This window comes from Aythya ferina (assembly GCF_964211825.1).
Source record: "Aythya ferina genome assembly, chromosome: 6".
NCBI lineage: Eukaryota > Metazoa > Chordata > Aves > Anseriformes > Anatidae > Aythya > Aythya ferina.
This window is the reverse complement of record NC_140303.1, coordinates 9,348,417-9,371,597: the sequence shown is the minus strand read 5'-3', so window position 1 is coordinate 9,371,597 and position 23,181 is coordinate 9,348,417. Positions and strand designations below refer to the sequence as shown.

Genomic DNA, 23,181 nt, shown 5'->3' with positions numbered 1-23,181 from the left:
GGTGCATTGAGAGGAAGTGGTTTCAATTGGTTTCAATGAACTGATCATCTACATGCATTATTCCCTGCAGAAAGGTGGCTTCTAACTTTCTGAAGCCTCTGCTTGTAGCGATCTGAGGGTCCTGCCCTCAGCAGATTCCTGCAACTTCCAGTAGAAACTACCAGGAGACAGAAGAAAAAACACTGGGCCAGCCCCAGTAAAGATCTCCCTATTGTGTTTGTTCCTTTGTCTCAATGCACTTCCAGACTGATTGCAGAGGAACACATTCACAGACGTGTGAACGAAAACAAGACAACAATTAATCAGTTCCTCTGTCAATCCTTCCTCAACTTTGGTTTTAGGAATTACCTGGATTCCGATCAAAATTCCTTTCTTGGGAAACATAAACCCAGTGGCAAGCATTGCTTTCTGGAAGGCAGAGTACACATCCTCCCCGAAGCACGCAACCTAGGAAAAGGCACAAAGAACAAGGCATGAGGGGGGGAAAAAAAATAAATACAAAAACAACCCAAGGACAGTGCTTTAAAAAACAAGAAAATATTTAAATATGCTCTTTTGACTTCTTCAGGCACAATAAGACTGCTTTTGCACAGAGTCTGCAGGCATGGGAAAAAAATAAATCAGAAAATCATTGCAGACAAATCTCAATTTTAATGAAGCAATAACGAAGGAATAGGCAACACTTTAGTTTCAAACGGCACACCAAGGAGTAACAGCAATTGATTTTGCTGAGTTATGTGAATGCTGCACACAGCTTCTGCTCCAGTGTTTGTAAGTGCATTAAAAGTGCTTAACATTATATAATGCTTAAATACCAGCAAGTGTTCTGCATGCAGGCATGCTTCTGTGTGTGGACACAGCAAACTCTGATAAAACTGCACCTGTGCTGTCATGCACTCCTGGAAGTTTCTTGTAAAGACAAGCCACAATAAATAAAGATGTTTTTCCATTAGAATTTCAAAAACTCATGGAATTCAAGCAAAATGCCAGTATGTACTGAAGAAAATAACAAAAAGAAATGTGCCAATTCATAACATTTTTTTTTTACAAGTAAAAACCTGATAAATCATTAAAAGTCATTTAGCAGTTCTCCATCACTCAGAACTGCCTGTGGAGCTCAGTTGCTTACAGACCATCAGATGATAATGATTTCTGCAAGAACTGAACTGTGTTCCTTATCCAAATCCAGAATTCTGATGACAGAAAGAGGTTTTTTGAAAGTTTAGGAAAAGAAAACAGCCCTTGCCAACTCCACACTTGTTGAAAAACAGGCAGAAGCAGAAAGCATCCCAGCTTTTTCTCTTTGAAATAACAAATCGACACACATATACAGATGAGATAAAGAGGCTGATTGAGAATTGCTCTCCCATTTTCCTCTTATGGTCCTTCCCATCACCGAGTGAGTCCTCACATTCATGGTCTCCCTGTTACCATGGTGAGCAAAAACCAGAATGTCACGTACAAAGAACAAATGGTGATTTGCCAGATCTTCTGAAGTGGAAAAAAAAAATATACAAACAAAAATCCCACAAGGGAAGGGGGAAAAAAAAAAAAAGTCATGACAACTTCTTTCTCAGCTTCTCTCTAAAAACTCACCCTTGAGTGTTCAGTATGTTCTCCTGTGCTGATTTCCTGAGGGGTTATGCATCTCCTAGACTTTCTACATGGTGGAGAGTCCTACCCTATACGCTTGGGCCAGGGGCTTTCACCCTGCCAGGAGAGGATTATCTAATATTACAGTGGGACCAAAATATCCACAAAACTTGAAGGAACCCCCAGGACTGTGTCTGCTACTGTTATAGGAACGAGACTTCCAGTAAAACACATCTCTCCCAGGTAGATGTGACAAATTCCAGCCCAAATCAAGCCATGTGTTAAAAATGTCTTTGAGGAATAATTGAGCATTTTACCCGAGGAGAGTTATTATCCTTCCTTCACTCATAAGAAAGACCTTCATAACTGTCACATTTTATGGCATTTGTGAATATGGATCTTTCCAACTCATAAAAGTTAATAATCCCTCCCTTATGACCAAGGTAATCTCTGACTCCATATAAAGCACAGAAGGATAATTCTTGCCCTTAGTCACATTTTTATTCATTTTTGGGGGGTGGATGGGGGCAAATGTTTTCTGTGTAGTCATCATTGTTCTGAAAATAAGGAAGTCACTTGGCATTTTTCTGTGCATTAACTACATTAAAGGAAATCTTCCACAATACTGCTTTCCCACATGTTAAAAAGAGCAAAATAAAGTAATTCTGGAGAGATGTAGGAGACCTAAGGCTGTTCTAACCATTTATTTGGGTCTAATGCTTTTTCGTACTAAAAGGGTAAGCCTTTTCTAATGAAAACAGCCCATGGAGACATTCCCAAGCTCATGTCAAATGAAGCTGCCCAGGTTCTGCTACCTGCCCAGCTATGGCAGAGCAGAGTTAAGCCTAATGTAATAGCTTCACGATTTAATCGCTTCCCAAGTGGGCTTTCCAGAGAAAAATCCGTTATTGCAATCTTCTCAAGAAGTAACTGAGCAAGCAAGTTCAGAGATATCTTGGATACGTCTGCAGAAGCTCTTGGAAGATCAGGAAGAATCAAACAAACCTCTTTGTTCCATGTGAACTAGTAACCCTTCAAAAGGTGTATGCAGAAACATGTACCTCTGGAAGGGTAAGGGCTCCCATCAGCGCTGAGCCTACGCAGGAAGAGGACCAGCTCTGTGCCTTTACAGCGTGTTGTTTGTATGGCAGACACGTTTCAGAAACACCTCACCCTGCTGCAGAAAGAGTGGGTAAAGCAGCCCCGTCTCCCCCTCGTCCTGCTGACAGCCAACACTGCAACCACTGCATTTTATTTGTTCTTTCTCACCTTTTGCGCCTTGGGACATGTCTTGATGGTTACCAGGCAACAACAAAAATATCCCCACATGTAGTTGTTGCCTTTAAGTAACTAGCACGTTCCAAGACCAAAGGCTCGTGACCTGGAATCTCGATATTGCTATTCTGGTACGTGCCAATGAGGGGCTGGAAAGCTGAACATGCGTGTCTGTCAAGAAGCAGGTGATTCATAAAATGGCCTGATGCACTGAGAACCTCCCAGAACCCGACAGCTCTCAGACAAACTCATTTCAGGCTGTCACACCAACCAGGTCCAAGTCAGGGAGCCGACATGCAGGTAAAGAGGGACATCCAGTGGCTGAATCAATCGGGTTTTCCAGAACAATGTGTTTGTACAGATAAGAAAGATGTTTTCAATTTTCTGAAGAAGCTACAGATGCCATTGTGATTCAGGCAGCAATAAGATCACTTTCAAAGATTCATGTTTACAGACAACTTGTTAAAAATAAATAAATCTAAAAGATACCTCCCCAGTCGAGGCCATTTCACATCGCAGAACAGGGTCAGCATCTCTCAGTCGGGTCCAGGAAAACATCGGGGCCTGGTAAGAGAAAGAGGGTGGGTGTGAGAAGGGGATGAACCATATTTAATAGATCAGTACAAAAAAAAAAAAAAAAAAAAAAAGAGCTACATTTTAAGCAACAGAAAGACAGACGTGAATTAATCCAAAAGAAGCACTGGTCAAGGCTGATAAGCAAAGAAATACTTGGCAAAGGAGCTTCCCCAGCATCTCGCTGGACTGGAACAAATAAACACCTATTTCACCAATAAATCTTCCTCTTAACTCTTGCAATCTTGCTCTCTCACTCACATCCTGACGGCAGATTTCTGATCTGTGATAACCCACTATCATTTTTAAGACACATTTTGAAACAGAAAGCGTGTGAAGTGTTTAATTCATGAAACAAGAAGAGATACTATCTGAAGCAAGTCAGCTCTTCTGACAAAACATTTCTCCAGCAGAAGTTTTCATCCACAGGATCAAACCATTCCACAAGAACACACTCTTTTGGTGGAAAGTAGCTGAATCTTGGCAAATAATTTTCACATCTTTTTCTTCTCTCCTCCAAAAAATACACATCACTACTTTTGTGACCTTTCATAAGGATATGCTGTAACTCTTGGTTATCTTCATGGTTATTCTGAGGATATAGGACACTGCAGTCTTCGTTAGCCTCTGAGATCTCATCTAACTTGACTATAAAACAAACAAACAAAAAAGCCAAAACAACTCCCTCATAAACAGCCACTGACTACATGTTGCAGACATTCCAAAACAACTGTCTGCTAGCAAATAACTTCCTATAGGGCTTCTCTATCCTAAATTACTATGGGTATTTACATTAGGACAACATCCTTGATGCATAGAAAATATTCTGCTTTTAAATCCAGAGTCACAATTCTGTGCTTGGAAGTCTCTGAGGTAATGCTGCAGACAAGACAGCTGCTGGTTCACGACACCTAACAATGACCAACTAAAACGTGACAGCAGAATTTCTCTGAGAAAGGTTTTTCGATAAACGTCACCTCTTGGTGAATTTTAGACCAGTTTTGTTTCTCCTGTAAGAGAAAATTTTCACAGTAGCCAACTCTATGTTCTTAAGCTAAGCTCTGACAGTCAAGGTGGATCATTTTTAATGCATAGTTTGTCTTGAAAGGGAACAATCAAGAAAAGCCTTCCAACTAGTTGCCTGAACTTTTGTCTGCCACAAGCATGAACGTGAATCAGCAGGAACAGACTGATACTGCAAATAAATCTCATTTAAAAACATAGTCAGAGATGCTCTACCCAGGATTTAAACTTGGTCAGGTTGTACTTGTGTCACTCCGAAAGCAAACATGACAAGACAGTGGGAGTTCAAATTCACAAAGGAGTAGCTACGTTGAGAAAGAAACCAGTTTCATATTCTCCCCTTTCAGAGCACTTAAGAACTGCTGGAGAAACAAAATCCCATTTCCATGCAAATATTCCTAGCAATAAAACCGTTAGAGGACAAAAAATATGACACTCAAATAACGAGAACAGGGTTTAACAGGAATATTTTTCAAAGTTTAGCATTTCCAAAGGCATTATCAGGTTTTTACATCTGACAAATCCATACAGAACACCAGCAGTACAAAAGCCTTTGTAGTGAAGTTTTCAAGAACATAGCTAGGTTTTCCACTCTGTAGCCCACACTCCCAGGAGAGACCAAACTCTGGACTGGTTAGCTAACAACAGCACAGGAGCCCTAAGCCTAAATAATTGAAATCTATAGAAACGAGACTCAAGAATAAAAAAAATCTCAGATTAGAATTTCAGAAAAATACTCATCTGTGGCACCAAAATCAAATGTAAAATTACTTCCAGGCTAACTGGCTTGCAAATAACCTGAGATGGTCATGGACGTGGCTTGTATTTTAATAGGTCTGAAGATTTTGTTAGCAGAAAGATGTTAGCTATTTTCTGTTTCCTCAGTTTTCACTTACTATGGGATCTATTAAAGCTGGAATGTGTCTGTATGAACAATTTTCATTATCAATCATATTTTCTGCACTGCTGTTCTAGATTTTTATGATTAGGTACTTCAACTAATTCTTTTTCTTCCACCAAGCTTTCAAAAACATCTAAAGGATACTTTGGTATCTTGGGTGCCGTATAAGCTCAGTAATTAAGAAGAGGGAAAATTTGGCCCCACTGAAATCAAAGGATCCAAGACTTTCACCCCCTTTAACTAATTAGTCATGCATATAAAGGAGATTCTGTGCATCCAATAGCCCACGCCCTAAATCTTGAACATAAAATCTAGGGGTACTCAAAACATAAATTTGTGCATGTCCAAACATATTTCAGACAGTGTTACAAAAAAGCCTGAACTTCAGCATTCAATCCCACAAGTACGTATTTTTCAGGTTGTTTAGAAACGTAATTGAGTGGGGTCAAAGTAAGAAATAAAAGGAGATTGATTTTGTTAATAAGCACTGGAAATTTTTCCTTTGATGTCTCTAAAATTCCCAACGTACATTGTAACAGAAACTGGAAAGGGTCAATTTGGCCCTTGGCTAATGAGTAAATTGTTCTCCAGGCATTAAGATACTATAACCTATTAATGTGGTAAGTGCTGACACAGTTTTGTTCTTCTTTTGTGTGCTTTTTGAAACCATACCTTAATCCCAATGTATTTGGAGGGAATAATGGGCTGCTCCAGCGTGGGGAGGGTTGACTCGTTAACCTCTTTTCCAATCATCACTTTTGTGGCCACGTTGATGAAATCCACACCCAGAGTCTTGGATACAAAAGGGAAAGAGCGTGAAGCCCGCAAGTTGCACTCTATCACCTGATGGGATTATAAAGGAGAAATACCAGGGTCAGGCACTGTGCAGTGAAAAAACAGATTACTTCATGGTTCTGGAAATCAGTTCTTACTCCTCTTGGCAGAGGTGCTCTTCAGATTGTCAAATAAGAGGCACAGAAATGGTGTTTGGTGTTACAGACACCAATGAGGAATGGGAAGTACAGTCTGAGACAGAAGGACTCCGGGGTTCCACAGCTGAGATTCAGCTCTATCATCTGAAAATTAGACCCCAGATTAATTTAGAAATCACTCTGGAAATTGTGTTATACACAATTCAATTAGTGCACAAGAAGCAAGGGAATTGATGCACCTGTATTAGATACAAGCTTTAGAAGTCCACCTTCTTTTTCCATAGTAATGTCACTTCCCAAATGCCCGGGCCACCACTCATTACTGACTTTCCTTATCTACTTTTGGGAGTCATTCAGTGACCCAAGCAAGAAACAGAAGTTCTGCACCCTGCTGAGAAGCACACCATGGAGTTCATTAGCAAGAGAGAAATTGCTGTAAGTTAGATCTAAGGGGTAACGAACCAGGGCAAGACTAGGTAAGCCAGGACAGGAGGAAAAAGAGGGGTTATCCAGAGAAAAGGCAAACACCACTGAGGGACATCAAGGAAGGAAAGACTCCATTCTGTCCCTCTGTGGAGTTTCTTCTGTTTCATGGTTATTCAGAAAGGTGAAGATGAGTTAAGAACATTCTTCTCAACTAATAGCCCAAACAGAATCTTTCACCAGTAACATACTCTTCTATACCATGGCAGAATTTCCTTCCACTCGCTGCTTCCTCAGTCAAACTGTTCTCATTCCTCTGACCTTCCTCCATTAGCCACAGAGCACTAACTGTTACCTGTAAAGGGTCAGACGTCTGCCATGCTGCTCTTACTGATAGCTACTAAGACCATACTACGTAGGAAACTATCTTAACAGCTTATATTAAAGGCTTAAGCACTGGAATTGTCTTTCTTTCTCTCCATTGACTTGGAAGACTTATCTTAACAATCAAAATAGCTAAAGATCAGAGAGGATAACAGAGCTGAAAGCAATGATATGCAGTTTATAGGATGAGACACAGGTCTCGGTGCTGTCCATCACATTAAACACTGATGATTTGTGGAAGGACAAAAGCCTACAGTGAAACAAAGCTATTGCTGACAGACAACGCAAGCAGACCCACTTCACTCTCAGTGGCAGCACTGCACAGGCAGGGAAGGCTGCTCTGTCCCAGCCAGGCAGGGGGAGCTGTGTGTCACAGGGATGGCACAGGTGAGCCACACACCATCAGACAAGGTAGGTTAGAAACCCACAGCTGAGACTGGCACAGAGCTTCCGTGCCAGGGACTACAGGAACCATGCACCAAGCTAGCCAGAGCAGAGTCTGGTTTCCTCCAACAGTCATGAGAGCTCTTACCAGCACATCATTGCCTCGCACCAAGAACTGAATGTTGAACGGACCAGAGATGGCAAAGGCGTTTGCAATCTTTTTTGTAGCAGCTTTTACCTACAAAAAACAGGATGTGTGTGGTTATTATATATGAAATAAAATCCTACAAAATAGCCCCACATCAATAAATCACCTCACGTGTATTCCTTTAAATCCCATCTCTCTGCTATAGCATAGCTTTTCACTATACCCTCATTTTGGCAAGAGCATTATCTTTCAGAAGCAAACTGTTAAATCTGTCTGGTAATCCAGAGCCCAGGGCTCCATTTGAGGGCAGAAGTAAAAACACAGCTTCATGTGCATGTGAGAAGGAGAGAGAAAGACAAAATAAAAGCCTGTCCTGTCTGTTGTAATTCCTACGTTGCACACTGGAGCCTATATAACTCTCTTTGTGAAATAATGAATAATGATGTTTTGCCATTTGAGATTAACTACTTGCTATTACAGGCATCCCAAGAGTCTTCCACCAACAAGCCTGTCCCATCACAGATAAGTGGAAGGTGTGTCAGCAGAAATACTCTGGAACAAATTGGGAGAAAACACTATGGCCATATTTTCCAGGTTGTCAAGAAACCACACCATTTCAGTACGAGTGTTTGAATAGCTTGGCTCCAGAAGATGGCTATTTTCAGAAGCAAGGCCTTGAATATTTTCACAGAGTTGGAACACAGGCAGGATGACATCATGGAGGACTGCACATTTCGTTTTGAAAATGCATGTTGACAGCTAACTCTGTATTCCTAGGTTTATTCTTCAAAGAGGAACAAGTCAAAATTAGGTGAGGTTCGTTCATTCCAAAATCCCTTCCAGAAAAGGCAGGCAGCTATACACTCACACATCTGACCTAATCACTTAAAGATTGGGAGAAGTGGACAACAGCATACTCAATTAGACACTCCTCCACTGCTATGAAAGTTTGTCCTAAAAAGGATGAAACAAAAATAATAATAATAATTAAAAAAAAAAAATCTAAAAGCGTGTACCTCTACTTCTTAAATTAACGGGGTACAGTTCAGATGATCAGCACAGTACAGTATGCACAGCAGAGCCAAAGGGTACACACTTAAACCCTACATTTGCACAAATTACACTGACATTTAAAAAACACTGATGATTTGATTTCTCCTGAATTCCTCAAGCAAGGAGAAAGGTGATTCCAACTCTTATTTTCCTTTTCTTTTCAGTGCAAGAGCAAAACATACCTTCTCCAAGGCTCCCTGGCTAATAGTCTGTGTGGGTAACATGAGAGTGGCATCTCCAGAGTGAACGCCTGCATCCTCCACGTGCTCTGAAATAGCATGCGAGATAACCTGCAGACAATAATTATATAGGAATTAGTCACCTCACACGCTCCCATGAACTGTGCCCCCAAGTCCAAACCCTCTGCTGTGTACAGACCAGCAGTCTCCTGAAGAGAGCTCTATCCAGAAGTCAAAAGAGATGGGTCAAAAAGGGAATCTCCCAAGATTTTGGGAAGAACAGCCTACAGCAGACACAGGGCATGTGAAAAAGGGAATCGTGTTAGTGTCTTTCATTCTGTGGTTAAGCAAACTGAAAACGATAGAAGCTACCACAGTCTGGAGATCCTACGACCCCCTCTAACACTGCTGACTCAGAAGGTAAGGCCCCATTAGGCTTTAAACCAGCTCTTTAAGTTCTCCTTGCTACAAACACAAACGAGGTGTCATTCCCCATCATTTGTAAACATTTGCTTACTCTTTCATGGTGTTTTAATTGTGGAGAGAACCAAGCAGGAGAAACTCAGGCCCTAAGGTTTTAAGCTAAATGAATTGTATCAAGGTGCACTACCTTGATATCCAGAAAAGACAATGATCTTGTCTATTGGTTAAAAATGAATATTGAAAACAGTATTTCTATTAAATGACAAGTTTGTGTTTTTTGTGAAACCTGTATTTGATTAGTAACGACATGCAAGGCGAAGCTGTAGTAATAAAACTGTGGTAATACTGTAAAACATGCTGACAATTCTGATACGAGTCATTTGCGAAGCCAGTGATTTGTGAATCCAATAGAAGTTATATCCTAAAGGATTCAGGCATGTGGTTAAGCAATGTTTAAAAAAATTATTTAGGTGTATACAATAAGGTAGGCTGAGCTTTTCAAGCATGATGTTTTTGAACCTCAGAGGAATTCATCTTTTCTTGTTTCTCTTCTCTTCTAGGCACAAATCCATGGCTGTATAAAATAAATCATTAAAACCCACATTTTTTTTTGCAATTAAAAAAAAAAAAATTTAATATTAATGAAAAGCAAAAGTTCTTACTCTTCCTGCCTTGGCTACAGCATCCATTTCCACCTCACGGGCATCTTCAATAAACTTAGTGAGTACCACAGGGTGATCCTGTCATGATGACAAACCAAAAGAAAGCTTTTAGTTGAGAGTATTTGTGGATCATCCAAGTGCTCACTATTCATCACTGTAAAACCTTTGGAAGCAGAATCCCACAAGGCCAATCTATTAATATCCTTATTTCTAAAGATTAGTGATCTTTGCCAAGGAAATAATAGGGGGAAACTTGGCATAATTTCCCCAAAGCCACTCAAGCACTCCATAAAGTGTCACCATGACAGTGAATATTTGGAGAAAAATGCAAAGAGCTTTTAGGTGAGACCATGACAGAAAGAAGATAGTGCAACACCTGCAAGGATCCAGGGACCTCTGATCTTGTCTTCTAGAGATGTTCCTTACCTCTGAGATCTTCAGTTTGTCTGTGAGCCTCACGGGCACCTCACTTGCCTTTTGCTATTTCAGTTAAGTCACATATTTCAGTCAACCTATCTATTCCTTTCTCGTTTCTCTGCGTGGTTTCCTAAGTCTCCCAGGGAGAAATTGCCACTAATTATAGCTGGCCAGGAATGACCTACCCTTGAGTCTCAACACGTTCCCTGGTATACAGAGTTTTCCTTCCTCTTCCTTCTGCCTGTCTCTGGGATGCCAGAGCACACTTCTCCAATGCTTTCTTCTCCCAGGCACTCACTCCAACAGATGCTTAAAAATCTAATCCTCATTCTTCCAGGCCAGCTTTATGTCTCAACATTTTACCTGTCCCATCCACTATTAACTGCCTGTTATTTATTAGAGAATAAAACGGAATAAATGACAGCCTATGCATGCTCAAAAGGCTCCTCTTGAAAAAATATAAAGCGACTCCAAAAGTTACAAGACACAATTCCTTACATCTATCAGTGCAAGGGTAAATTCACAGGCAAGGACAATGCCACAGCCTATGTTGTTTCATAAATTTAGTGGCCTGTGTCGTGTAACTTTCTGTCTTGCCGCAGTTTTTCACCAGGAGATTTTATATGTGCACACAACCTTGTCTGTTCCAGTCTGTCTCAACTCTCGCAAGAAATTTAGATGGTTATTGACAACATAAACACCATAATGAGACAACACCGTCACTGCAAAGTGGCTAAAACAACACAACCCCGCAGGTCAGGCACTTTAGCTGGAGATGCTTTGTTGGGTGGAGCAAAAATAGATAAGGGTTTGTAACTAGAAAAATGAACTCTGTGTCCCACACAGATGCTCACATTCAGTTCTGTGCTCACAGGTAATTCAGTGGAACCAGTCATGGCTCATGAAGCCTTGACAAAGTTAAAAAACCTCCTTAATTTAGCAGCAAAATACAGTACTTTTTTTTCTGTTGTGCTTTTTGCCTGCTTAGCTTCTACTGTACTAAGGCTGTTGTCAGTACAAACACCCTGCATGAAGAAGGAAGTCTTCCCTTTGCAGTCTGGCTACACTCGCCAAAATTTAGCATGTAAGTCTAGTATACTTCTCTGCAGGATCAAGGCCAGAGTACCCAAAAATTCACGGCTCCTCTCCTTCAGCTCCCCACAGGGCCTCCTGTGCCAGGGCTCAGACCTCTCAGCAAGGAAGAGCATCATTGCCCAATTCAAGTTTATCAAGCTGTGACAAGTTAAGCTGACCAAAGGTTACTTTCCTGGGCACTACCATCATAAAGATGCCCACAGCAAGTGTTCTGTCCCACTGAGCACTGCTGTCTGCTTTGCCTCTGTGAGCACACGGGGAAATACAAATGAAGTACAGAGAGAAGCTCCGTGTTTTAGGTGGCTGAGCATCACTGAAAGCCTGTTTTTCAGCGCCGGTTGACCCTGCAAGCCTTTCAAGAATTAATTCCATGACTTCTCCCCACAGAAGTAACAGAGGTAGTATCCCGCTTTCAAAAATCCCTTTAAAATTGTTTGCAAATGATACCGAGTGGTCTTCTTTCCTCCACATTAACTTATCCTTCAGGATGTTACTACTTTGCAAGGTCTCTCCATTTGACTAGCTCTTTTCTTACCAAAAGGTTAAACTTCCATCATTTGCCTCATACATTTAAAAAACACGTTTGTTTGTTTGTTTTTCTTCTTGCTCAAACTTAAGAAATCCATCACCTAAGAAATCCTCTGAGTAAGCAGCAATGTGCCTGCTGCCTTAGCCAGTTGTGTATTCAGAGAGCTCCTCTAACTACTTCACTCCGAGATTCCCCATGAGAGCAGTGCTTATGGCATTACAGCACTTTTCTGAACAGGGATCATTCCAAAAAAAAAATAAAAATAAGAAATGGGGGAGAGGTTGAGAGGAACAAGAAAACAGGCCAAAAGGCCAAGCCAAACTCAGAGGCTGCTGAAAGGTCAGGCTCCAAATTCTGTATATCGTTCATTTGAGCTCAATCATTTCACTTTTTCCTCCTCCTACACTCCCAGCTCTCCAAACATCCCTTACACACTAACAACGATAGCAAGGATGGAAAAAAAAAAAAAAAAAGAAAAAAAAGAAAAAAAAACTCAGGCCTTGAGCTGTTTACTATGTTTTGAAGCACTCGGGTCTTCAGGAAATTGCTCAGATTTTTCCTTTTCTAAATTTCAGTGTTCTAGACCAAAACTTTCCCCTTGCTGGGAAAAAAAAAAAAAAAAAAAAAAAAAAAGACACTAAAAAAGCCAAAATAACTTTTAAAACATTTAAAACTGACACCTTTCATCTTCTGCTTTACATACTCTGCAGATCAGTAATCCCACTGGATTAACAGTAAGCAAGCACCAGTCTGCTTCTGTACCAAAGGAAACTCAGTACGTGATTTGGAGAGCTAAATGTCATAGTAAAAGCTTGCAAAGGTTCCTGCACAGAAGATCCACCCTTTAGGGAATGAACGGAGGGGTCAAACTTGAATTTCCCTGGCTCCTCCCCAGGCAAGGAAGAGAGTTGGGTAAAAGCAATACAGAAACAGAGGGAAAGCACAGCTCAGGTGGAACAAACACAGCAAACACAAAAAGCAAAAGCAGTGGTAGGGCAAATACTGGTACCTGAGAGACTCTGGTGGCTTCTGCTAAGAACTTCTTCATTTCATCTTCGGTGAATACTACATTCATTGCAGACCCACTGTAAGAATGACATAAAAAAAAAAAAAAAAAGGTAAACCCAAACCAGATAATCTTCCCTCATGACGGTAAGGGAGACATTACAGCATTAGACACGCCAGCACAACTACCTTTATGTGACAGGCTGAGCAAGACCCTGGCTTAAGCCACCCACTCATTCTACGCTGGACTGAAAGAAAGGCAGAGCTGGTACCTCGCGAACCTCCACCAGCCTTCCAGAGACGACAGGTGACCTCCAGAACTATGATGAAAAATCAAGCAACGAACTGGGGCTGTGCAGCCTTAGCACTGCTGGGAAATCCCCTTCCTGGCCCAAGCTTTTGAAGCCCCCCTAAGCTGGAGGAGGTGGCCAGTCAGTCAGATATCCCCACTCCAGACCCAGCCTCCTTTACTATATTGTCAGCCCGACTGCTCTTCAGTGGCCAGGCCGTTGGTGATGGTTGTGACAGTGCAAATGAAGGTGACAATGGGCTGCAATATGGGCTGACAGTAATTCAGTCCCTTTGAAAGGCAGGACCTTTTAAAATTTATTTCTTAAGATCTAACATTGCTCACTTCTACTACTGTCACTGGGTTTCCCCTTTGCTTTGGTGGGCAAGCCCACAGAGGCTGTGGGGAAAAGTGAAGGAAGGACCTATCCCATGAAATCAGGCCCTCGAACCTAAGATAAATAGCCCCAAGTACCTACATGCTTACACTTTATTGGACTACAACTTCGGCTGATGTAGATCAATAGAGTTCAATTAAATGCAGGGACCTGTGTCAGCTGCACCACTGAGGATGTGAGCAGGTGCACACGGTACATAAATGGTGAGGAAATGCATTTAGTTTTCAAAGGCAACTGGCAAATATTAAAGGCCAGATCTGTACAAAGGATGAAGAAGTCTAGCTGTGGACCTGCTGCCGTTCTGCAAATAGAGGCCAGGCAGTATGCTGTGCAAGGGCTTTTCACTTTATATTTCTTCAAGTTTGACATCCTGCAGTTTCATCTCCCTGAAATTCCCCTAATCTGTCCTGAAGTTCCCCTAACCTTGAAATGCTCAAAATACCTTGGAAATACTGTGTTAAGAAATACTTCCATGGCAAGGGGCTATGCTTAATTTAATAGAAATGGAAACAACAGGCTAAAAGGAGTGTGCCCTAAAAATCTAGCAAGTGACATCAGGAGCACTTTCTATGTTGTCCTCCTGATCAGAGTGCTGGCTTTTAACTTTGCTTTGCAACTCCACTGCAAGCTTCAGAAACTGAATAGAAAAGTCACAATCAGCAGTCTTCTAAAAGATATTTCCTTGAAGTTGAACATATATGAACTGTTTCTTTTTTCCCCTGTTTTAAATGAAAAGATTTTTTTCACTCCCCTGAAAATGAATATTGTGTCTCCTCATTTTGATATGTTTCTTTTCATATGAAAAGGATCCTGTCTCCAATTTATTTGCACTTGTAAATTGTGCCCGGCAAACTGCCTCTTTGTGCCTAGTCAGCTATGAAGAAACTCCTCACAGAGAAGAGTGATCATTCAAAACCTGTGTGAGCACTGATGTAACTTCTTCAAAAAGTCTAGCTGTCGGAAATGTGCAGTTCTGTACAATGTCTATTTAAAGAAAAACAGCTGCCACAGCGTAGGGACATAAAACATGCCTGTAAGCAGAGAAGCTTGGCAAATAAGAAGCTGAATTCAAAAGACACACTGTCATTTTCTGATAACAGATGCCAACCCCAATAAATGGCCTCAGCACACTGCCTTCTGTTTTTCCTGGTGGCAAACAATTTTCTGGCTTAATTGTACAGGTAGGCTCAGGAACCTTAAGGAGTATCCCAGATGGCTCCTGTTTTTGGTCTTCATACATGAAAAAGGCAATTCAGCTAAAGAGACGTTCTTAGGAATGTGTTCTGCCTTTGATCTGTGCCTGATGGACAGAAGGGAACCATTGGCTCCCTTTACTGGTACAGGCAGTCGTTCAACCTGTTAAGACTGGCAGCTTTCTGCTGCATGCACCTAGCACAGCGTATTCCAAGGACCCTAAAATGACTCTCTCCCTTGCCTCCAAAAGGCTTTTTTACTTCATACCCCCCAGCTTGATGAGCTCTGATGTTTGAGCCTTACCTCAGAACATAGGAAGGCCTCAGCAAACATGGGTAACTCACAGAGCCTGCAAATTCAACTGCATCTCTCTAAAGACAGGGAGGGAAAACATGCTGTGAACAAGAACATATTTTAAAGTCATTCCAAAATATCACTCTGACTGCATTTGCATTTGAAATATAGAAAGAAAGATGTAGGGGACTACAGGCTGGGCTAAACAAAATGCACAGCTCCACTGTTCCAGAGTTGTCCTCCTCAGAACCTCCCTGTCCATACAGCGTCACTGGGAAAAAAAGGTGCTGCCATGTCTCTATTCCTTGGCAATCTCCACACAATAGAGCAGTTTTCAAGGCTAGCAGAATAAACCAGAGTAGCCTGACAGTGGTGCTAACATTTGCTGGTTATATATCCCATGATGTGTGAGGATAATATGAAGCCACTTCCCTTCCACTTCCCATTCCACTCCCATACCTGAGCTACAGCATCATTCCACAAGGATCAAAAAGTTCTTCAACATGGATAGTAAAAAGCTGTCAAATGTCTTCAGAATCTTGAAACGTTATCAGTGTTATCTCCAGCAGATGCTCACAACACCTAGGCACTTGGTTATTTCCCAGACCATTTCCCAACTTACCAGAGTGCTGACTGCCTTCCAGGGAGCCTGGGCCACACGCAGCTCATCCAGAACAGCTGAGAAAACAGAGCGGTCTTCTGCCCGGTCAATCTGCAAAGGATTCGTGCCAAGAATCTTCACTCCACTCTGGTACAGCGGCACTGCCAAGTTATTGGGAATCTGCCCACCTACAGAAATAATGCAGCCACTGCATCCCTGTTGGCAGAGAGAAAGAAGCACAGTCACGTCCAAGTTAGCTTAACATTAAAAACTGTTATAATTAGGGAGCCAGCGTACAGATCACTCATTTTTAGATTGTTATGTGTAAAGGCAGATGACAACTTTTCTGATCCGGAGGTACCCAGATTGCAAAGTCTGATTCAGAGCGCAGCCTCTCTAAAACACACTGTCCTCCTTGATGTCATCAACAGGCAGCAGTAACTTGAGGTCAAATTCCCCAGGAAACCAAAGGAGTCTGCAGTGTTCACATCCCCTTTGATATCAGACCAAGATTTTCTCTTTTCTGTCAGAGGCACAGACTACTACCTTATTTTCATGTCATGTCTGGGGTCTTCTGCTTTTCCAGGGAGGATAAGCACAGAGCTGACACACGCTCTCTTGCTTTGCAGAGGAAAGGAGCCGTGCTACAAAAATATCACGGCCTGCAAGAAAACTCACAGCTCTGCTCACTGGGGGCAGGTCTCCCTCCCTTCTTCCTGCATGTGTGGGCATGGAGACCGAGCCCTGCTGCAGCCACTGGACACCCAGCACAACCACATGAGATGTTTTAGGGGGCCCTCATGCTGACCCCTTGCTGCCCTGCACAGAGCAGAGCCGAGCTCACCAGAGCCCAACCCAGCAGGCAGCCCGTGGTGGTGAGTCAGGATACATTCAGCTCTTTATTTTAATTTGTCTTCATTATTTGTGCCTAGCTCTTCATTTCTTGTAGCACACTCGACAGCAACAAATATTTCAGCCGAACTCTCCCACATGCTCATTGTTTGCAGGTTGTTTGCGAGCACTTAAATTCCCGAAGCAGATGAGTTAGGACAGGTGACACAGCATCCTCCAGCCTCAAAGGCACGTTTTGTGTTTGTGGCTGGGTAACCACAACGTTTTAAGCAAGGAAATAATAAACGTCAAATAACAAGGAGACAGCTGAGCTTCCTCATAAACGTACAGCCTCCTTCAGGTGCAAATGTGGCTTTTTTTTTCCCCCTCTTTTCCTTACATAAACCCCTGAAGGCTTTCAAGTACAGCAGAGTGTGGTGGGGAAATTTTCAGCAGTAAAAATAACAGGCTTTGGAGAAGCTGCAACAATTATAAGGATGTGAATTACATTTAGATCATTTAATAATTTGGGGTAATTAAATAACGGGCGCTTTAATTCCAAATTAAAGCTGGTGAAACTTTGCCCAAAGGAGGATCCGGCCTGCAGTACAGCTGTAGCGATGGGCTCCTTTGAACCAAATGTGTTTTACACAGTTTCACCCACCTCCAGCAAATGAGAAGCATAAATCAACATCCAGAGCGCAGTGATACACGGTTTGGCTCTATCCTTTAGAGTATCAATGTTCTTTTAATTAACAAGTGTGTTTTTCCTGAAGAAGGCTAACCCCGCTGGCCTTCCTGGAAGAGGAACTTCTTAATGAGGGATTGAAAGGGATTTAGAGTGGGAGATCCGTGAGCCGCGAGCAGGATGGACTAGAAGTGACTCAGAAAGAAACAGATGATAAATGCTAGAACAAACCCTGCTTAACTTTAATGTGGATAATTTCCTACCGTAATAAGGATCCACTAAAAAAGCCTGGCATTTAAACAGCACTTATTATCCCAAGGTCTACAAGATTACTCATTTGCCTCGCATGCTAATAATCCACAGTGATAGAGCTAATGTTTTTTCCTACTCTCCATGCATTTGTTTTTGGGATGACGTACAGCTGCCAGCCAAGGGCAGCCATCTGAAGGAGCTTAGTCCTGGGAGGGAAAAACTCTGTTAGCAGAGGGTGGAGCAGGGACAGAAGCTGTTTGGTGCCCACTTGGGGCTATCCCATGGCATCAGAGCTCTCCTTCTCCAGCTCTGAAGAAAAATCCGTTCATTTCTGGGTCTAAAACCCCCTCAAGTTTCCAGAGCCATCCAAAATACAGAATTTATCTCCAGCCCCTGGACTCGTCAGCATCCCAGATGGAGGAGAACCAGACCGTGAATAAGCAAACCCCTTCTCACAGCTTGGAACGAGTCCAGTTTGATAACGTCCCAACCCAGCTTTGATGCCAAGGTCGACCATCACCACAACGTATCCCAAACGTATTTCAGCCACAAATGTCCCAGCTAACAGCCTCTCTTCAGCTGCAGCTTATTTCTTCCTTTAAACCAATTCCAGCCACTGAGCCCCGAAAATCAAAACGCTGCCTACGTCCAAGCTGGGATGGCATCAGGGTCTCCGAAGAGACAGAGGAGATGGCTTCTCGAGCAGATAGCAAAGAATCACATGCTCATTTTCACTCAAAAAGAACCATAAATTGAGACCCAGCTGCTGTGTATTTTTTCTTTTAAAATTCTGCTTTTCTTTCCCAAAGAATGCCTTTGCCCAAGGAGCAGCCCGTTGCCCAGGCAGGGAACAGGTCTGCACTGCTGAGGAACGTGGGCAGACTGAAAACGGACTCGGCCGCATATCACTTTGTCATCAGCCATATTTTAATTATAAAGAAAATGAATAACATCCTTGCCAACAGAAAGCCTTAAAATATACACTGTACATAATCTAGTGAAAGAAGTCTGGGGAGAATTATTTTCCCCTTTATTATAAAAATCACTCTTTTTATTACTACCTTGCTTTTATGTCATTAGTAATAGAGTTGGGTTTTCTTTTTCCCTGAGTTTGAAAACAAATTAGACCATTAAAATTGTACCTAAGAGCCTCCTTTAGTTTTATGAATTGTTTCAGAATGATCCTAGAAACTGAAAAAGAATCAGAAGAGGCCCTCAAGCAGAGAGATATTAAAATAAAAAGGGAACATCTTCTCTGGAAACAAAAAACCAATAAATCTGAGGGAAGGGATTTTTTTCTTTTCTTTTTTTTTTTTTTTTTAATTGTCATCCTCACGGACTACCACCTAACTTTGCACCTTCCCAGTACATTAAACTTCCCTCCAAGCACAGCTCCATCTGCAGAGCCTGGTCTCTGGTGTCTGAGCAGCTGTGGATGTCAACTAGAGAAGGAGAGGTGGGGACACAAGGGACAGAAAGAGAAGGGGCAGCCGAGGACGTCCCCGGGACAGCGCCGTGCCAAGCCACGAGCAGTACTTGGCAGGCAGGTTGGGGTCCCCATCATCTCGTTAGTCAACCCACCTCTTGACATAGCCTAATTTGTCTAATTAGAACACAGAGTCGTTGCCCAAAGTTTGATGTTAATCCTAACAACATTTAGTGTTGATGCATCACCTCTATTGGGGGATGAGGGCTGTCCTTTGTTTGCTGGTGGTTTTACCTAGGGTGCAGCAATGCTCCGGGGCTTTTAGAGTATTTGCCCCACTGACACTACTCATTGTACACTGAAAAACTAAAGGAAGCTAATTAGCAGCAAAGCTTAAAAGCCTGGACTGAAATCCTGGCATTATTCCTGTGTTCCATACTAAACTGGGATAACGAGGAGGTTATTTGCAGGATCTCTGAGGGATCTCAGAATCAAATCCTAAGTTTTGAACTTGGTTGTTTCCTTAGGGACCAACTTCCAGTTGCACTTGCCTGAGGAAATACTCTGTTTACAGTGCATTAGCAATTGGCTCACTCATGTTTAAAAAATGACACAGCAAATAGTGTATTTTAGTACTTTGCTGGAGGTCTGGAGTCTGTCCCCAGGTCTGCCCACATCCTTTGGCAGACTGCGCAGTCTCTCCCCTCCTCAGAGATTCAGTTTCCTCACTTGCAAATTAGGCATAACGATGCCATTCCCTGTGGCCACTACTTAAGAAGTGCTCTAAAACAGTTAAGTACTTACTCTTCTTCATGGGATTTACTAGACAGCACAGCCTAACTTTGGATGTTTAGGCTCAGAGCCTAATGTGTTTCATGTCTTCAGAGCAAACCCCTTCAGTTCCAGGTAGCACAGGGTGCTGCTATTAGACCTTGAGATCCACAGCACACCCCAGCACAAGCCAGGTCAGCCTACAGACTGAGAAATGCGAATTCCAACTCACCAAACCCTGCTGCAACTAGCAGGATGCTGCAAGCTTCAATACCCATGCATTATTCTTTTCACATATTTTTCTTACCCGACTTGCTAATTGCCAGCACTGTGTGTTTAAATGAGTAGTTGCTCCTCATCACCTATGCCTACCTTCTCTTTTGATCCTGCAGTAATTAGATGCTGTGTTTCATCAGTGTTATTTCTCTGACAAACTGTCACACCAATTTGCTCCACACCCCAAGTTCAGAAGTTCAGTTTTGGTTAAAAAAACAAGAGTTCAATGTTTATAGAGCTGGGCCTTGGGGATACTCCTAAAGCATTCAAAAATTAGCCTTTCAGACTCCAGTGAGCCACCAGAGTCTTTTAACCCTCCCTAACTCGACACTGCAGTAACTGCATCTGTCTTTATGAAAATTTAATAAGAGGTAAAACAACATGGAAAAAAAGAAAGTATGAAGATGCAATCTAAAAATGGTCCCCCTAAAGTATTTTGCAAATGGCTTAAGAACAGGGCCTAGGGACTGGGACTTGACTTGCGATGGGCTTTTGCTTGGTCTTATATTTGGGAATGATCAAAACATAGCCAGGTTATAAAACGTTTTTGAGAACTACCTCCCAGTCACAAAAGGGCTGAGCTCAAATTGGCTTGTGCTGGGAAAGAGACAAGAAAAATCACAAGTTTAATATAACTTGGGTTCCTCAAAGTCACTTCAGCAAGTTACAACTCACACTGAATTTCAAGGAAGATTACAGTTCCTGTAAGCACCTCTGATAACTTCAGTTTCCGTAGTGGAACCTCCCGTCATCAAATCTCCTTGGGCCTCATCTTTGCCTCTTAGTATTGGCAGCTCTGAGCACCTGAAAACTCCCAGCAGGCAAGGGCGATGTCTGGATCAGGAGCCAGCCCATCTTCCAGTTTGATGGCAAATCAAATGCCCTTCTGGCCTGCCTGCACGCGGACAACGTTCACCACACTGCCACTGTACTGTAAGGCCCAAGACTGCAAGCTCCTGTGCACGCAGAAGTGCTGTTCTGTTTGCTTCAGGGGGAGCACTTGTGCTTAAAGTCAAGGATATGCTTAAGTGCTAAAGCTCAGCACTGCAAGGGCAGAACAATTTGTGCGATAAATGACTGTGCAGCAAATTAAATCTGCTTGTAAATATTGCACAATATGGCATCTTGCAAAATAATTTAATATTTATTTGGCATTCATTATTGAGCAGTCTGCTAGGAACATCAACGATGTGTAAAATGCAACACTGGGATCCAACCCAAACAGCTTTAGCTAGCGTGCTCTCCCCTCCTCGCCCACAGCTGTTCCGCCAAAGCGAGCCGGTGACATGAATTTTGAGAAGTTTGGGCCACTTTGTGGCTTTTTGTTGCTGCTTCTGCTTTTCTTACCTCATATTGGTAGATGTCCAGGATCCTTTCCAACGACAGCTCCTCGAAGTACAGTCTGTCACACTCATCAAAATCCGTGCTCACCGTCTCCGGGTTGCAATTCACCACCACGGTCTTGTTGCCAAGCTGACGCAGCGTGCGGATGCTGGAGACAGCACACCAGTCAAACTCCACGCTGCTGCCTGCCAGGAGACAGAGAAGTGGGCAAGGAAAGGACGGATGCACAGAAGAAAACAAACAGACGTTCTCAGCATTCACGCTGAATAAAATAAAAAAAAAAAAAAAGAGGAAAAAAAAGCCAACAGTGCTTCCTGTCAGCTCAGAGCAAGCAACCCGATTGTCCTCCCATGGAAAGTAATCAGCCCCAAACATGGTTCTCCAAGAGCATCAGGTAAGCTGGCTCAGCTCCTCCAGCTCTTGCTGCCTCTCAGCCGACACACTTTGAGAAGGACTCAAGAGGCAGAACCTAGAGGTGACCAAAATGAGCGCGCATTACGAGGCAGTGCTGTTTACTTCAGGAAACACGAAGTATTTGTATAGCTGCTGTTTGAAAAACGGAAGACTGAAGTGGTTTTTGCCTCTCAGAAAAGCAGAGTGTGCTTAACCAAGCAGAGAAGTGACAAGCTTTGACTTTCCCACACACTGACTCTAGGTAGGGCAAATTGATGGATGAACTTTTGGAGCCACTCTGCGATCCTTTTACCTTGGTTTAAATGCCTCAGCAGCTGTGGCATCGCTGTGGCAGGTACATCCTAACTGTCCTGAGCTCTGAGTAAGCACTCTGCCTGCCTCTAAAGGAAAGGGAGAAAGAGGAAATCAACTGGCACTCTGCAAGTTCCCTGCTCTACACAACTTTTGGCAATGCTGCAGGCTTCAGGCAGTGCCAGAGTCCAGACATGAGGTAACAGCCACCATCCCATAAATTTCTGCACGCAAACATCCAAGAGAGGTACCATAAACAGAGAATGATGCATACTAAAGAACATCATTAAATGGTTATGCTAACGGTCTACAAGAAAACCTTGACCTCATCGTGATGTGTTCACAGTCATTACATGATCGTTAACCACTGATATAATTTTTTTTTATATATATATATAATTGTGTGACAAGATGCATTGGAAATTCAAGCTGTGCTTAATTGCTGCCTCCACAACACCTAGTTACAAACAGATGGCTGGCACAGGTCACTCACTGACAAGCACACTATTTATTTCCCTGCTACTGTCAAACAGGAATCTCAAAACATGCCTGGGCCTCAGCGAAAACCCTGCAGAAAAGACGGGGAAATCAAATTTGAAACAGGATGTTTCCCAGAACAGTCACCGTTCACCTTTTTTATTCCACCTCAATTATTCAGGCATTCTTATACATCAGAAACCTCAAATACAGGTCAAGATGGTAACCTGCAGTCCCCAGCAGGCTGCCTTGGATGCTACCTGGGAATACAGCTGAACACGCAGAGGTCAAATCCAGCTGCATCAAGTAAGGGCCATATCCAAGCAGTGGGAAAAGTGAAGACAACAAATCATTTGTAATGCTGGTAATGGCTGGTGTAACATAACCAGACGCTGCTCTGGAGAAGATAATTACTACAATGCAGGCCTGGTTTTGAACTCACTTTCAGGTTTCGATCGTGTTAAGTTTGAGTACATCATACAATTAGCAGAGCATTCTGCTGGTCAAGGGGCTCAGTGCAATTGCTTATTTGTTCTCTTTTCAGGGCTGCCTGTGACACAAAGCTTGATCAGGTTGTTCCCTGCAGAGGACAGGAGGTACCCTCCCGGCAGGAAGCGAGGGGCAAGCAATCCCCAGC

The 23,181-nt window shown here is 42.6% G+C and overlaps 1 protein-coding gene across 1 annotated transcript in view; it reads right to left on the bottom strand.

Annotated features, from left to right (window-relative positions):
- Positions 1 to 23,181, bottom strand: part of CPS1 (carbamoyl-phosphate synthase 1) — a gene marked incomplete at its 5' end in the record, with an annotated part of 89,886 nt that overhangs the window by 9,203 nt on the left and 57,502 nt on the right. The window contains 10 exons of the mRNA XM_084524739.1: positions 349 to 447; positions 3,358 to 3,432; positions 6,038 to 6,208; positions 7,637 to 7,726; positions 8,872 to 8,979; positions 9,954 to 10,031; positions 13,004 to 13,079; positions 15,183 to 15,250; positions 15,796 to 15,990; positions 21,366 to 21,547. Of these exons, the coding sequence (XP_084380865.1) occupies positions 349 to 447; positions 3,358 to 3,432; positions 6,038 to 6,208; positions 7,637 to 7,726; positions 8,872 to 8,979; positions 9,954 to 10,031; positions 13,004 to 13,079; positions 15,183 to 15,250; positions 15,796 to 15,990; positions 21,366 to 21,547 (1,142 nt within the window). The remainder of the gene's footprint in view (positions 1 to 348; positions 448 to 3,357; positions 3,433 to 6,037; positions 6,209 to 7,636; positions 7,727 to 8,871; positions 8,980 to 9,953; positions 10,032 to 13,003; positions 13,080 to 15,182; positions 15,251 to 15,795; positions 15,991 to 21,365; positions 21,548 to 23,181) is intronic.